Consider the following 17,894-nt stretch of genomic DNA (forward strand, 5'->3'; position numbering starts at 1 on the left):
AACTGGAGAGGGCAGCGGAAGTGCATTTCTGGTTTCACCAGTTTCGCCGCTGGTGCTTCTGGGGTTGGTGATTGGCTGCTCCCCCCCACCCCCCACCCCGCGCAATCAACAATCAGCCTCTGGGGGACCCTCCCCCCTTGTCAGCAAACTGGTGCCCCTCCCCCCACCCACAGATTCGGGCGGCACCAGTCACCCATGCTCAAGGGTCACAAACTAACCCCTCAGGGTCTTCATGTGAGCCACCAGCTGGACAGGCCTGTTATAGTATCTAAAATCCTAGAAGTAGAGGTTGACCACAAGCCTTCAGGAGACGGGTTCCCTATGGCAGCAGGTAAATCAGATGGGCAGAAGTGGGAGAAATGTTCCTTTCCAACTGAAGGGAGGGAATGAGCATTCATGTGCATACACATGCACACACACTTTAAGGAGGAAAGCAGAACTCAGCACATATTTGGGAACTCTAATACCTTTCTCCAGTTTTGCTGTATGCCGTTGGCAACACAACATGATACAATAGGGACCAGATCCTCATCAGTACTGGTAGTGCTTGTGTGCCCACCAGCATCTTTCCTTCTGTGCATCGTCTTTTAGCTCCCATTCCCACCACATGCTTATGCCTGTTACATATACTTTACAGACCCATCCTGCTTTGTTCTGGGACAGAATCACAATGGAGGTTCTCTCAAGAAAGTTGTCATTTTCTTGAGAGAACCTCATAGGCAGTCGTGCCAGTTAGTCTTTTTCCTTAGTGCACCTTACAGCAGACTCAACAAGGCCTTCTATATTTATCACAAAAATCCTACATTTTCACTATCAATTTGTGCATATTCTTATGCATTATCAATTATAAACTACTTGGATGCAGGTCCTGATGCACACCTCATGGCTTATATAGCCACCGGTGAGAGACAAAGCAAAAAAAGCACTGATTCATCATAGGCAAAATCAAATGTGCATAAAAGGAAACTACTTCTTTTAAGACTGCTGGATGTGCTGAGGCAACATGAATGTAAAAGTCCAGACAATCTGCAAGATGTAAAAAAAGCCAAAGTAGAAGTGAATCAGATGTCGCTTGAAGAGCATTCTGTTGACTCGGACTCTAAAGGAACATAACCAACTGACAGTAGCACTCACCCTTCACAGTGAAGACTAACATATAAAACTTAAATTCTTCCAAGTTGAACTTGAAGCTTTTTTTTTTTAAAGTTACAATCAAAAATTGTATTTTACATGTATGTAGTTCTGGAATTCTGGAATACAAGATCACTCAGAAACCAAGGTCATGGCTCTATCATAGTCTCTAAAAGTTGTTGTTGTTCTTGTTCTGATGACTTCATATGCTTTCCTCCTCAATCCTGACTCTGACAGTTTGATGTAGCTACATTTGTTTCATATCTGAAAACAACAGTGCAAGATTGTTCTTGTAGCTATAATCATATATAGCATCTGTAACCATAATATTGTTGAAATCTTTATATGCATCTGTAACCATATATGAAATCATATATAAAAACTAAGTAAAAAAGCAAACAACCCTGTAACATTCATGCAAGGTATAAAAAAAGTAACTGGATAATACTAGGTCTCCAGAATGCCCATTCAGATGTATAAATCAAGATGTGTAATACTATGAGTTGGTAATCAAACAAAAGTTTAAGAAATGCAGCATGGCATGTACAGTAATCATACATTTTATCCTGATTTTACTTTATTTAAGCGCAAACACAGCTTTACACATAAATAATTATTAGATTAAAGAGACACTTATATGTGTTACATAAATATCTATGTTATCAGGATTTGGTTTGTAAAACTAAATGCTAAAAGCATAATCCAGAAAGTTAATTTGAATCTGAATTCCTTTGAAAAGGCAATTGCATAACTGATATTTCAACTTTTTCTGTAGGTGCAGTTGAAAGAGTAAAGAAAATAAGAGATTATGCATTTGTGCACTTTAATAACAGAGAAGATGCTATTGAAGCTATGAAAGCCTTAAATGGAAAGGTAAAATTTGTGTAGAGGTCACTGGCTAGGTTTATGATTAGTAGCATTGTAATTAGCAACATTGATCAGATTATTAATAGCTAATAAATCTAGTGAAACTATCCCTACTTTCTATTCAAAAGTTGTTTGTAACTTTCGGATTTCAACAAGATTATTTGCTTTTAGGATTTATTTGCAAACATTTTATACAGCCAAACTCTATATGAATAGAGGCACCTCACCATAACACTATATCATTCATCCTTAGGAATTTGGATAAAACAGTTATCTTTTCTTGGAGAGATGATGCACTGTATTTCATTGATAAATTGTACCAAGCCTAGTGATACAGATTTTGCATGATTTATTCCATTTTGGAATTAGCCTTGAAGATGTGGTACTTACCATTAGCCTCACAATGAGAACTGGGTTCCAATTTGTGTGCTTGTTGTTATTTTATCATTTGGATTAGGTAGTAGACATACAGATTTTACCTAAAATTTAACCCTAACAGTGTAATTTTAAAATAAGCAGGCGAAGGGTGAACAATTCTGAGCTTATATAAAATCTCCTGACTTTACAGCATTCTAGAGAGAAAATAAAAGAGTGTATTTCATATTTTCCAACACCAGCAAGTATAGGTCTCGCAGCCCCTGCATGCCATGGGTCTGGGTACAAAGAGTAGTTGATTCTGGCCTTCCTTAAAGGTATCAATGCTCCAGACCTCTGCTGCAGAAATCTACACACCGTTTCTCTTCCTTTCTGCTACCACAGAGATTTGGCTTCATTCCAGAAGGCTCTTTTTCTTTTCCAGCTACCCCTATCTTGTCATCCATGTTAGCAAAGCATAGAATCTGAATGCTTTTGTGTAGAATTATCTCCAATAATTTGGTATATTGTGCTGTGTATGTTTCTGCTGCATTTTTTAAAGTATCCCTCTTTTTTAAAGGTGTTGGATGGGTCTCCTATCGAAGTGACATTAGCCAAGCCAGTAGACAAAGACAGTTACATTAGGTATACCAGAGGCACAGGGGGAAGAGGTACCATGTTGCAAGGAGAATACACATACACATTTGGACATGTATATGACCCTGCCACAGCTTACCTTGGAGCTCCAGTCTTCTATGCACCTCAGGCCTATGCAGCTATTCCTAACCTGCATTTCCCTGCCACCAAAGGGCATCTCAGCAGCAGAGGCATTATCCGACCTCCATCAATAAGAGGTAAATTTCAGCTAGCTATGACTATGTCTATCATTGAAATCTATCAAGATAAAATGCCTGTAGGATACTTTCCTTGAAACAGCTTCATAGCTAGATTATGGACCACATTTATGAAATCTAATATCTGTCATATTTATCACTTTATCTATGCATCACATGAAATCTACTACCACTAAAAAAATTTAAAAAAAATACAAGGCATGTATCAGGTTTAACCAAAAGGAAGAAACTAGTATGAAGTATCTCAGATGACACCCTCATGTAGCACTCACTTCAGAGTGTCTGAAAGTTGGAGCTCCTTCTGTGTCCCTAATGATTTGGGAATATCCTGAGTTTATCATTTAATTGTTCCTCACTACCAAGGAACACCACCTGAAACTGCGCCTTGGAGTCCTAATCTCTAGCACAGAATAGTCCTGACTGTCTTCCCAAACTTCCTGCTCTTATGTGCCATTTCCTTTCCCCCCTCACTATATGATCTCTGCTCAATTTAGAAAATATCAACAGATCATCAGCTTTCTACCATTCAACACAGCCTGAGTTCCTGGATCTGTTTCTAAGAGATGCAGCAAAAGCTTTCCCAGGCTGGAAAAAACCCCACAGCCTTGAGAACCTGCCTTGTAAAAATGATGAGAACCCTTAGGCAGACACAACAAGCAAAAAAATAAACTCTCACACCCTGAGGAGCAAGCAAAAGCAAAGGCTTGAATGGCTTTTGAATTAATCTTCCTCCAAAATAAACAAACCAGAAATCCACCATTTTTGTCCCATGAGGGAAAACAAACAGAACAAGATTTTTTCCACTCACACCAGAATTTGCTGCTCTTAGTTGGTAGTGGATTCAGTCCCAGCAGCCCAAGCAATTGATTTCCTCCTCCTTTTCATGGCCTCAGGATGGGTTTCAGCACAGCCAGTCCCCAGTAAGCTTCTGAGCTCTGTTTGTGGACTCCTACCTCCAAAGGCTGGTGCCCTGAGTTTTCTTAGCTATCCCAGCACCTGAGCAGCACTGGATCCCATCACAGGAAGTGACAAATCAACCTCCAAACAGAGAGAAAAACAGGAAAGTACTTTAGAAGATGGCCAGGGGCTGCTGATGAAATTATGGATCCTTTGAGTTATTTAGACAAGAAAGAATGAAAATTGGGTAGTTTTAGCAATACCTTGGTGTGTGTGTGTGTTTTGTTATGGCTGGTATTTGTGGTATCCTCTTGTCTCCACAAATATGGATACACAAGTTTGATTTTGGCCCCCTTCAAGGTAAACAAAACTTTAATGATTTAAAATGAAAGCTCCTTTGCATAGTTTCTTTGTTTCCATGTTGGTGTCCTTCAATACATCAAACAAAAACAATAGAGGAGGATAAATAGAGCAGGGTGCCAGCTGCAGGCTGGAATTACCCATCCCAAGTCAGAAGCAGGTCTGCAGAAGCCACGACTCAGCCACTGCTTCCACTTGTCCCCATGGCAGCATGGGGAGAATGCCAGCAGCTGAACCCCCCACTACTGAGTGCCTGTGAAGCCCCATATCTACAGATCCAGTGGTTCCATAGCTTGCCAACACCTGAGATAGGTTATTGGGAAAGTCCAGTTTGAAACCAGTGCTTCAAATTTCTGTTAGATTAGGTCCCAAATTGAACCTTCAGGCTCAGATATCCCCTAATATGTTTACATTTACAAATGCTAATATATTTATAATAGACTGAAATGAATTATGGGGTTTTCAAAATCCATGTCCAGACATTGTCTGAAGTTAATTTCTAGTAGTAACGAACTTGAAATCAATTGGAGTTCACAGCCTATTTCCAAATGGAAAGATGTTCCAAAATAATGTCAGAACTGTTGTTTGGAACCTCAGGAGAGTTGAGGAGGATTGAATTCACTAAGGACCAGATCCAAAAAGGCCTAAACTTCTGTTGTGATCAGTAAGATTGTAAATTAGGCACCTAAATACCTTTTCAGAATACCCTTTCACCTTTAGAACTGATCCCTCTACAAAAGGATTAAGAAAAATTAGGATTATGATATGGAAAATCTGCATTGCTTTATGTTTTCTGTGGATACATACATCTAGCAGGCACTGAAATTTCTTTATAAAATATCAAAACTTCCAAATCCCTGCTACCTCTTCCTTAATGTGCTCTCACTTCTCAATTCCCTAATCCCCAATCATTCTGAAAGGAATCAGGTGTAATGTGAAAAAGACTCCCTAGTTCAAAGAGGAGAGGATCTTTATATTCTAAGTTCATTAAAATGCTTAAATTATACTGATGGGTGCTGATGGATAGTAATCAGTTTAAAACATATCTGTCCTTGTTACTGTGCAACTGCAAATTAGGTTAGAAAAGTGGCAAAAAAAAATCAAATGTAATCTGTGCATGAATTCAATGGAAAATTAAGCCTCACGGTGACTGAACAAAACAGAGAAGATGGGAATTTAGGCATAAGTAACTAGATTTTTCCTTCCAAATAAAATGTCTCAAGACCTTTAAGACAAAAAAATAAGACAAGATGGGCTAAAAATCAAGGGTATAATGATGACATTACTACTAGAATTCAATGCAGAAGGGATACTGCAGAGGTAAAGATAATCTTACAGATGTACACTGTAATATGTTGATATTCCCTTGTTCACCATCTTCTAATCTGCAGTGAATTTTCCAAGGAAACTGGCCTGCTCAAATCTTTCTGGCTGAAATTGCAAACAGTAAATATAAATTAAAAGAAACCTACAAAGTCTTATAAAAATAAAAATAAAATTGTCCTTTAGATAATAGTTATATCTCTATAGCACTATTGTCCTTTTTAACAAAAGTACAGTAATAAAGAGAGTTCCTATTGTGAGTTCTACTTCATGGTAAAAGTACAATGTGAACTTGCATCAGCTCTTAGCAAGACTGCAGTCATACCCATCATCTTAGTAGGATCAGTGAGTGAGGCTAACTTTTCCAATGCAGTAAGAATCAGGGTAATTTTCCGGTGATTTGATTCAGTTCAATGCCTTCTTACATTCCTAGAAATTTACATGAATGTACCTGTAGGGGCTGCGGGAGTTAGAGGACTAGGAGGACGTGGCTACTTGGCATACACTGGTCTGGGTCGTGGATTCCAGGTCAAAGGAGAAAAGAGGGGAGAAGACAAACTCTACGATCTCTTGCCTGGGATGGAGCTGACCCCAATGAATCATGTCACATTAAAACCCCAAGGAATTAAACTTGCTCCTCAGGTATGTACAGTGAAAAATGGGGAGGGGCAAGGGTGGACAGCTCTAGCCAGATCAATATTAGTCTTTTACATTTTCCCTAAATTTTTGGAAAAACAAAAGAACAGGAGGAGATAATAGAATAGTCTCTGAATTGTTACTCATCTCCTCACCTGTGATGTTGATATATAGAGAACTACTAAAAGTTACTTTTATTAATACTAGTCATTCTAAAGGCTGTTTTAGGGGATACTCCACCTACGTGTAAGACGATGCAAAGTTGGACAGTGTCCTCTGGTTACTTTTACTTTTATTTCTCCCTCAACATACTTTGAGGTGGTACGTGAATAAAAAAGAGTCTAAGAATCTTAGGAATAATACATTATTGATACTAGTTTTCTTTTTTAAAAGAAAAATAATTAATTTTGGGAGACAATAAAGAATATTTAAACTGAGAAAAATAAGAATGGCATTGTGCTAAAAAATAAGAGTTTCTGCTTTTCAAAGCATAAGAAAGATGTGGACAAATTGGAGAGATGCCTGAAGAACGCCCCCCCCCCCTCCTTCCCCCCCCACAAAAAAGTAGCCATCTAGAAAACATGACATATAATGAAAAGCTTGAAGAACTGGGATTATTTAGTTTACAGATTAAAAGACTTAAGGATGATTTGATTAAAATACAAAAAAGTTAGTTATAAAGAGGATGGTGATCAATTGTTCTATGGACACAGGATAGGGCATAAATTGCAACAGGGGAAATTTAAATCAGATTTGGACGACATTTCTAACAATGTGGATTGTTAAACACTGGAGCACATTTGCGAGAGAGATTGTGGGCACTCTGTCTTCAGAAGTTTTTAAGTGCAGATTACATTAACATATGCCTGTGATGGTTTAAACCAGGATGATACTACCTTGTGCAGCAAACTGGACAAGATGGCACATCAAGGTTCTTTCCAGCCCTAGTTTTTATGAGTCAGTAATGCAGAGCTGTCCAACTTCTAAGCAGACAGGCTGAATGTCCCACAGGTCACACCAGGAAGGGCAACAGGCCAGTGGGCTGCACCAGGGCAAGCCTTGGGCCCACTGGGCTGCACAGATGACCCCCTCTGCACTCACACCTGTGCACTCTCCACTGCTTCACTGCACACCATTGCGGGCACTCTGCCCCCTATGGCTGCACCCAATGGCCTTTGGCTCACCCTCAGCTCCCCTGGCCATGTTGTACTGCACTGCCCTTTCTCCTGGGGTGGGAGCAGGTGTTGAAAGCTGGAGCAGGCAGGAGGATCCCAAAGATTCCAGCTGCTGTTGTAGCCAGAGTGATGGGGAGAGCAGTGGCTGGGCAGGAGCCCAGGGGCCACAACTTAACCCCTCATGGGCTGCATGCAGACCACAGGCCACCAGTTGGACAGCCTGTTGTAATGTACCATAATAACATTTTACAAAGCTTGCTGCCTCAAAATTTAAACATGTTCTACTATGGCTCAGTAAATCAGTGGTCTCTGACTTTTGTGATTTGAATGATTGACATCTGAGGGAAGAACTTGGCTGTGTAACCTTCCATGAAAGATAAATGCTAAGAACCTGAAAATGTTATCAGCAATCCTCTCTCAAAATTAGGAAAGAGAAACGTGGGCTATTAAACCAATCATGAACTCTTTGCTACATGTAGAAACACTGAAATCATATAAAGTTATTTATGTGCAAAGTATTCAGGATTGAGGTTTAGACAGATAACAACCTAAGTCTCAACTCAGATCAAAATTGCCTGAAATTTTAAGACTCTGATCTTAATGACAAGTACTTCCCCTCTCTTTTCCTTTAACTAAGTAAAGCAAAAGTCTGAATTCAAACATAGGACTGCAAGGCATCTCTAAAGCAACCAAATACACTTTCCTGTATTTGCAAGCACTGACTTGTCCAATGGATCCACATTAATCTCACAAATCACAATCTCAAAGCACCCAAAAAAATTAAAGAAAAAAATCCTTTAATATGCTGGGGGGAAAGGTTACAGTCAATGAACTGCCACTGTAAGAGCCAGGAATTATTATACTGCTACGTGCTTGAACAATCTCGAGGAGAAGACCATGTCATGTACTACAGAGGACAGCAAAAATGCCACAGTCCTTGCCAATCTGACTTGGAAAAAAAAATCCTTCTTGACCTCAATATTGGCAATATATTTGATTTGGACCACATGAGTAATACCCTCCAGTCAGGTACCCGAGAGATTTCTAAGGACTAGCAGGAGGGTGAGTGCTTTCCAGGAATGCTCCCAATGCTCTGAGATGGGGTAAAAAGTGTTTCAGAACAAAGCAAACCCCCCACCCCCCAAAAACAAACAAACTGGAAAGCAAATAAAGCATTTTTGAATAAATAAAATTCTTCCTGACACCTTCAGGTGACAGAGAGAAGCCCCAACCCCTAGGATTAAAAGGCATCTGACACAAAAATGAAGATTATGAGTTATGTTTATATCCGTATATGCACTATTTATTGCCCCATGAACACCCTATCCCATCATACTAGTGCTTCCATAGAGTTATCAAGCTCCATCTTAAAACAATTCAGGTTCCTTGCTCTTACAAGTTTGCTTGAAAGACCATTCCAGACCTTCATTCCTCCTCCTAATTTCCAGTCTAAATTTGTTCATGGTCAGTCTTTAGCCATTTGATCTTATGTCTAAGGTGACCACATGTCCTAGATTGGCTGTGACAGTCCCGGATTTTGGCCCCAGCCAGCCAGTGAAAATGAAAACGAGCATCCAGGGCACAAGGCTTGAGGCTCAGAAGCAGAGCGGCAGCAGCTGTGAAATAGGAAGCCCAGCAGACAGCAAAATTGCTAAGTAACATTAATTGTTACTTCATAGGTGACTGTTAACACCTGGTGAAAGAAAGAACAATGGGTCATTAACAGGCCATTGACTTCCTGAAGCCATTGGCGGGTGCAGGCAGTGTCCCAGATCTCGCATTGTCTCAAGTGGGCATCCTATTTATGCTGATATTGTTCTTTAATTTAAATAACTTCCTCCCTCCCTGATATTCACTTACCAAAGAGGTTTATACAAAGTAAAACCACTCTCAACATTTGTTTTGCAAAAAACTCTTTTAATCTTCTCTTATAAAATAGGTTCTCTGTTCTCCTAATCATATAAATTACCCTGCTTTGTACCTGATCCAGTTTAAATTAATACTTGTCTGTGGGCACATCTACACAAAATGCTACATCACCGTAGCAACGCATTATGGCAACATAGCATTGGAGGGCACAAACTGTGACACTGCAGCTGTCTCGCTGTAGCGACATGCTCCCACACAGTAGTGTGTTGCTACAGCGATGTAGCTGCTAAAAATAACCGTGCGCTGCCGGCTTTCTTTTGTTCCCACTCTCCTTTATGAACTATAGTGTCTGGTTAGAGTACATCACCCTTATTCACTCTATCGCTGAGTCCAGAGGTAGTCTCTCCCATACCACAGAAAGAAAAAGCAGTGTACACCAAGCAGTGTACCAGCACCTCCTGGGTACTGTAGGTGTTCTCACAAATGTTGCTTGTGAGGTTTCAACGTGCTATTTCTCATTGTAAAAGAAGACGGTGAGTTAGCACAATAATTGTATAGTACAGGGGCTGGCAGTCTTTTTAAGTTGCAGAGCAAAACAATCCAGCTCCGTTATGGTGTGGGCTGGATGACTTCAGCAGTGTGTCACCAGTGAAGGTGTTTCCCTGCACACTTGCTGGGGCCAGGCAGTTGGGAGCTGTACTAGTGCTGGCACCACCTTTTCCCAGCTGGGGCACCAGCACAGATTGCAGCGGGAGGAGAACTGCACCAGAGCTGGGCAACTGGGAACTGCCCCAACACTGCTTACACTGCTTCTCCCCAGTCCCCCCGCTCCTCCCCCCCCAACTACAGCATGGGAGTAGCTTCCAGCCAGTGGGGAGCTGCACCAAGGCTGGGCATCTGGAAGTTGTGTCTGCACTGCAGCTGCCTCTCCCCCAACAACCCACCTGGCTGCAGCACAGACACAGCTGGAAGCTGCCCCATCCCAACTCAGTTCCCCACTGGTTGGAGGTCATTCCCATGTTGCAGCTGGGGAGCGAGGAGTGAGGAAAAATGGCAGCAATGCAAACACAGCTGCCAGCTGCCGAGCCCCAGCAAAGACAGAGGCAAAGCCTTCTATTTCTGCAGGCCAGATTTAGCCAAATCCTGGTATAGTGCAATGTATACAACATCTAAAACACAACAGAAAGCTTCTCTGTCTCTCAGGCCGTTGACATGAAATTGCAATTCTCCTGGGATGCAAGTATTCCTGTGCCGAAGTCTGAATATTGGTAGTTAAAGCCAAAGGACCTTTAAAGATTGTGAGAACTCACAAGGGACAGCTTTAAATGTAACTGATATTGACATTTATTTAAAATTAAACTTTTTTCTGATAAAGTTGCTTCAATAGGAAAGTACAGGGACAAATTTAGGGGTGAGCATAAATTACTCTAAGGGACAATAGTCTGGTACAGGCCAAACCTTTCAAAATGTAAATAACTCTAGGGCAGGAAAAAGAGAACAAGCTAGAGGGAGGGTAGGTTGTGTAGCTGGATGCTCGCCTGGAAGGAAAAGGGCTCTATGTTCTAGTCCTGGTTGGACAGAAACTATCCCACTGCTTTTTATCCATTTCATCCAATGGGGGATTAATCAAGTTGCAATGCCTTAACAGGAGTTAAAAGTGCAGAACTCAGGAATGCACAAGTAGAATTACTGAATTAGAATTCAAAGGAAATTATCCAGTGCTACATCAAAGTAAAACAGTTAATGGACTAAATTGAAATGAATCAGATGTAGACATGTGACAATTATCTTTATGAATTAATTGGTGTTTGAAAATTTCAGATGTTTCTATTAATTTTAGAGTTCACAACCTATTAAACCACCAGAGCTTCTATTTCTTCTTACATTATATTCAAAAAGAAGCATGCCATCTACAGATGAAAACTCATGGAAAGTAATGGACCTTTGCAGTGGATGAGCCTGGAGATGGGCCAGACCATTAAAGTGTGGCTCTAACTGTAGTAAATCATTTTTTCTTTTATAGATCTTAGAAGAAATCTGCCAGAAAAATAACTGGGGACAGCCTGTTTACCAGCTTCATTCTGCAATTGGCCAAGATCAAAGACAACTGTTCTTGTATAAAGTCACTATACCTGCCCTTGCCAGCCAGCAACCTACTATGTATGTAACTATATCATCTTCTGTGCTTTTTAATGGGATTTTTAAATCAATGTATTTAGCATCATTACTCAAAAGCAACTATACAGGTTGGTTTTTACAGTCATTTCAAATTTTGGAAAGCAGAATAAAATCCTACAGACTAAAAGGGATAAATACAAATACCAGCCTTTACCTATACTGTCTCTGTTCTCAAGTAAAAACTGCATGAAGCCCACATAGGCTTTCCTTAAATCTCTTATATGCTCATAACAATTCCTTCAGAAACTTTAGGAAGAAAAAAACTATTTGTTGGAATGTCACCAGATTTTGGATCAAAATATGAAGATAGATCCTACCATAGGCAGATTTAGGATTTTGAAAAGGAGGGATGCAAATACTGGACAGCATAATCATACATAACACAACATATTTTTCTCCAGTTAAAAAGAAACTGGAAGTTTCACTAATATGTTAGGAGCCAAGGGCTCAATTACTCAGTTTAAATTTGAAGCAAAAATAATTATAACTTTATTGGCATGTGCATTAATCTGCTATATTTTGCATAAAACACACCAAACTAGGCAAAAATAATCAAAAGTTTTTGATTCTGTAGTCATTAGACTTAAATGTTGATCTCCTTTCCAGGTTCATAGAACAAAATCTGGTCTTCTTCAGCATCTTGACAGTGCATCCATTGTTTCACTGCAAGTTCTTTCCATATCTGAGTTAATGTTCACTTGAGTTAATATTTCCACGCTTGAGTTAATGTTTTTAGCTGAAGTTGAAAATAGTCTGCAGGGCTGTGAAATAGAAACTACATTACCAGGAGCAGCTAACGGACAGTAGAACTGCAGAAGACAGGATAGCTTGGATTAATGAAATATCAGGACCATTCAAAAAGAAAGGGTAATTAACATCTGTGGAATGAAAAATTTAGAAGGAATTAAGTAGATTATAATCAGTCATGAAGTCAGTTGACTCGCTCATTGTTTCCTGAATCCTGCCAGGCAGTTGGTTTTAAACTCTGAGGGAACCAGGAATCAAAGGGGAGTGTGACTGCACCAGTGCACACCCCCTCATCCGCACTTGGATCCTACTCATTATAATGCACCATCTTTATCATTCAAGAATATTATTGTCTAAGCACCTCACTGAATAGTCCAAACTCTGATATGTTTCCCCTTGGCCTAAAAATGCAATTTTGGGTATGATAATCTGTGATTGAAAGATTTGAAAAAATGTTGTATTAAAAACATGGTTTGATTCTGATAAAATGGACAAACAAACTGGAACAATGTGAGGTGCAAAGAGCCTCAAAATTAGCTAGCGCTTTTGATCTTAATTGTGTGTGACTCAATTCCCATCTGTAAAATAGGGACAGTAACACCCCATTACTTTACCATATTGTTGTGGAGATCATTTATATTTGTGACATACCCAACAAACATATTAGTGAAGACTATAGAAAATTAATCACTTTGTCTTCAGAATAGGGTTTAAATAGTATTCATTGAATAAAGCATAGGCACACATCAAACAATAAGGATAAAATAAAATATTTAATAGCTGCTACTGTAGGGAGCACCATTCATCCTATGCACTAAATGAGTCTACAGTCTTCTGAACATATAGTAGGTGATCATGTGTGAAGAACATGCTACACTAATTTGTAATGGATGTTATGAGATTTTGACATTTTTAAAAGTAGTTAGGTGAATTGTATGTTGGAGAACATTATTGAATGAGACATGATCATTTGCTGCTAAGTAGACAGGAAATCAGAGGCTTATTTTTCTGGGCTAGGGACAGACATTCAAAAAGCCTGAGCCTGAACTGAATCAATCTTTGAAGGTTAGTCTAACCAGCAAAGCTTGAACTGATTTGGAGGTGGATAGACATTCCCTTGTCATTCCAGAAATGCAGGCTCATGCCTTCAGTGGCTCAGGCTAAAAGCTGGGGGGATCTAGAAGAGCCCTCCCTTCCCATCCACAGGAATGAGCTGAGGGGTGCGTGGCCAGGCCCAGGCAGGACACTATGGTTAGGGACCCCTCCCCCATCAGCATTTAACAGCCCATCAGAAAATGAAGTCTCGCTCATTACAAGCTCTTCTTAAACAGCTTTTTTCCAAAGGAAGGAATGCAGGGACATTACCATCTGAGCTGTTGATTACCTCCAAAAAGCCCTAAGCGGACACTGTCCTATCTGCCTTACACAGTATTAGCTAGCATCCCACATGCTGGCTACAGTCTATGCTGTTGAAGAGAGCCGCCCTGCCGTCCTGTGAGAGAGACGAGGAAGGGATCTCTGCTTAAGCAGCGAGTGGTGAGAGGTGGGATGCGGGGCACGGGGAAGCCAGCAAACCCTGCTGTGCCTATAAGTCTCTGCCGAGCTCCCACCAAGGAGCAGAGGGGAGGGACCAGCCCTGCTGTGGAGCAGAGAGCCCCGCCCAGCTCAGAGAGCATGCCGGGATGCTGGGGGTGTCTGGTTTAGCTTAAACCAGCAAAGGGTCTGGGACATACATTGCATAAACCGGTTTGAGCCAAATCAGTTAAGTCTGACGCTACATTCAACCAGGTTTATCTCAAACTGGTTTATGTGCACTGAACATCTGTTCTGTTACAGGTTTAAACCAGTTTCTGATTATTTAAACTGGTTTATGTGTAATGTCTGTCCTTAGCCCTGGCTAGATCCTGGTCCTTCCTCCCCAAAACTACTCATTCGGAACACTGGAGGTTGAGAGTAAAAATGTTGATTGGTCCTGAAAGGAAAAAAGCAAGAGGAGATAGAGGGAAAAAGATGGGTGATCAATGCTTAGGCACCATGTTTTCTCTGGTTAAAAGAAAAATTTAATGGTCTTTTTGAATATCAATCCTGGAGTTAGATGCTTAGTAAATATGTGCGAGTATTTAAGTGATTTTGCAGAAGCCATAAAACAGAACAAGAATAATAATCTAATTAATCTGAAAAATCTGCAAAGTATCCTGGGATGAAGCTTACAACGGGAACACTGAAAACACTGGTACTAAGGAGGGTGCATGTCAGAGAGAAGGCAGGCTATGACATTGTACAATTAATAGTTGAATCATAATGCATACACACAAGAAGACTGCATTAAACTTGAGCAGGTGTAACTCTGACATTTCCTAACTCTGAGCACTCGACTTTGTTAGCTTTAGTGCTCTTTTAACATAGACTATTTTTCTGTAATTAGTATTTTTTTTATTCAAGTCAGTTCCCCCTGCTTGTCATTTGTTCCCTCTGTGTTTGAATCAGATTGGCTGCACTGCCTAAAAGCCCAGAGAAAATATTGAGGGCACTTGAAAGATAGCCTCCCTGCTCCTACTTCTGGTGTCTAGAACCAACACAGCCCACAGAAACCTAGAACTGCAATTGCAAGGAAAATCCTGCTCAGGCTTTGGTTGGAACATGAACTTGAGTATGTGCAAAGTTGATTTTTCAGCGACTTAAAAGTGTCAATGGATTGTAACCAAATGATAAAAAGCAACCCCTCTGCACACAGAGACTAGAATGCCTCAAAATGGTCATTGCTATTTTTAAAAGGGACATCTTTTAATCTAATTGGTCTAATAAAAGATATCAAATTCACCCAAGGAACCTTGTCTGCCTATGTCCTTAGACCAACACAGCTAAAACCTACACCCCTGCATCTTTTAATCTATTTTCTCTTACACCATTATTAGAAACTGAATAGTTTTGGTTGAAATAAAAATAGAATAAATAAAAATCAGTCAGAGGCAGACACTCCTCAAGGAAAATTAGGATGCAAATCATTACATTTTGGCAAAGTTGTAAAGAACTAAAACAAGACTTATTATGAGAGATGTCAGCCAAAGTTCAAAATAGGGGGTTGTGTTACCACCCCACCCTCCATAGTTATACCAATTAGGAATCAAGTACTGTACATTCCTATTGCTAATGATAATAGCAATATAAATTAATGCTAGTTTAGGTCTGCTTCACAGGATTACACCACATCAAGCAATCCAGAAGTATTAATGAGAGATATTTAGCAAACGTCCATTATCTATTTAAAGCTGATCTCTCAGTTAGGGTGAGTTAATAAAAAATAAGCAGGAAACCTTTTCAGCATGAATAGTAAACCTCAAGCCGATAGCCCATATGTAAAAGTCTATACATTTAACTAATTGTTTTGCTTTTTATGATTTTTTTCCAAATGTTTTGTTTGTTTGAATTCTTAATGCACCATGCGTTCCTACTGGATCAGGAGATATGGACTGTCAAGCAGTTAAGCATACAACAGTAAAAGCAACTAATGTTTTGTATCTGATTCACAGACATCCTTTCACACCTCCGAAGCTCAGTGCATATATTGATGAAGCCAAGACATATGCAGCAGAATATACCCTTCAGACCTTAGGCATTCCCATCGAAGGCACAGAGGCACCTGCCGCAGCACCTGCTTTTCCAGGTATGTGAAGGTCTGTACTGACACTGTCTTGTTAACTACTGATTCTATATAGTAGGATTACAGTGATCTTTTGACTCAAGCCTATGTTTCTATTCTTCCTTGTCCATATTATTCGAATATGAGATGATATAATGGCCTATGTAATGACAGCTTGCTGGGATGAGGATAGGGATTTTGAAACATCGTATTATGGCCAGAGGTATTGGAGGAGAAAATTTGTCCTAAAAAAATAGAAAGAAAACTGAAGAAGGGGCTAGATCTACTTCAGAACTTTCACAAGGTTGGGGGTTGTCCAGTTCTACAGTTGTGTTGGTCCATTAGACAAAGGGCGGCAGACTCAAAATTTAAGTTGTTTCATACTTATTCAGATTTAGAAGGCTAAGGATTTATTGTTCCATTTTGAGTAAAGATCCCTAGTAAACAGGTTTTAAAATTAACCAGAATGCCTGGGAAAATTATAGAGAACAAACCAGAAACATAAACCCAATTTACAGGCATTGCATTTACAATATTATGTACTGTGGATGTGCTTCTGATGTACTGGGAACCCCTTGTGCCAAACTGCACACAAGGCATGCATTAATTAGAACTACTGAACTGTATGGAGCATCTCAAGGATGAATTCAATAAAAAAAATCTATTCAGCTTCCTGCCACAGAAGTCCTCAAAAGCCACAGAAAAATCAATTTGTCTGGGTTGGTGAAGGCTTCCGTAGTATGTTAGCCAAATGGACTTTTTATTGAATCTAATCCCCATTTACTGCTTAATTATAATCTCTCCTATTCTTTCACCCTCCCTTATTTATTTGTCTTGGAAGTTTGACAAATAGATGTACATTAAAGTTTCTGCCTACAACACACACTGCCAGTGGCAGAAATCCTTGGTCAATGATGGCTGCAACTCTGCATATCCCTGGCCATATCTATATGCTCTGCTCTTGGCTTGCCTATAGATTTCCCTGTCCCTGTTGCCCTTGATGGCTTCTTCAATTTTGACCCATTCAATGATTTTCACAGTGGATGGAGTGGAAACTGATATTAACATATTGAATAGAGGCCTACAGAATAAAGCTGAGCAAAAACAGGAAACTCTCCCTCAGGGGAAATTCTGATACTTCAACTTTTTTCATCCTGAATTGAATAAAAAAGTTAAAACATCATCATGGCAAAGCATTTTGTTTTGATTTGTTGAAGTGACCTGAGATGCCTACCTCAAGTATGATTAACATTAAACTGCATTTAATGACACATCCATCATAGGAGTTCTAGTCTGGGTTCCCTAATGTCCACATCTACCAGCCAAACTCCTTGATTATACCACATCTCTCTTTATTCCCCAGAAGTCATGCAACTTCCATAATGCACCACATTGTTGGTCAGAGAATAGACCATTTTGTATGGGAAGTGTTGTGGGAGGTGTCAGCCACTTTAGTAGTTTGGCCTACAGGACAGAACAGAGGCCAATAGACCATGCAGTTTATGCTGATTTGTTTCAAAACAAACTAGGGCTGATTCAACAAACAGAAATATTTTGATCTAGGCCAAGTCAACCCAAAGCAAAATATTTAGTTTTGTTTTTTTCAATAAATAACGATCAATTAATGTCAGCAAAACTGAACATTTTCAGTGGAAAACTCATTTTGTTTGGAAATGACATTTTCAAGCAAAAAATATCTTGATGGGAAATTCCCAAATACTTCTACTATGTAGTCATATATGGTGGAACTTTCATAGAAGCATAGAAAATTAGGGTTGGAAGGGACCTCAGGAGGTCACCTAGTCCAACCCCCTGCTCAAAGCAGGACTATCCCCAACTAGATCATCCCAGCCAAAGCTTTAT

At 39.9% G+C, this 17,894-nt stretch overlaps 1 protein-coding gene across 3 annotated transcripts in view; it reads left to right on the forward strand.

Annotated features, from left to right (window-relative positions):
* Window positions 1-17,894, forward strand: part of A1CF (APOBEC1 complementation factor) — a 74,181-nt gene that overhangs the window by 53,220 nt on the left and 3,067 nt on the right. For 2 of the 3 annotated variants that reach the window (XM_006022938.3, XM_014519612.2), the window contains 5 exons: window positions 1,907-2,004; window positions 2,933-3,206; window positions 6,220-6,428; window positions 11,490-11,626; window positions 15,922-16,055. In XM_006022938.3, the coding sequence (XP_006023000.1) occupies window positions 1,907-2,004; window positions 2,933-3,206; window positions 6,220-6,428; window positions 11,490-11,626; window positions 15,922-16,055 (852 nt within the window). The remainder of the gene's footprint in view (window positions 1-1,906; window positions 2,005-2,932; window positions 3,207-6,219; window positions 6,429-11,489; window positions 11,627-15,921; window positions 16,056-17,894) is intronic. The other variant, XM_006022939.3, reaches the window with a different exon arrangement.

The sequence above is a fragment of the Alligator sinensis genome, unplaced genomic scaffold (genome assembly GCF_000455745.1).
Source record: "Alligator sinensis unplaced genomic scaffold, ASM45574v1 scaffold543_1, whole genome shotgun sequence".
In the NCBI taxonomy this organism is placed as follows: Eukaryota; Metazoa; Chordata; order Crocodylia; family Alligatoridae; genus Alligator; species Alligator sinensis.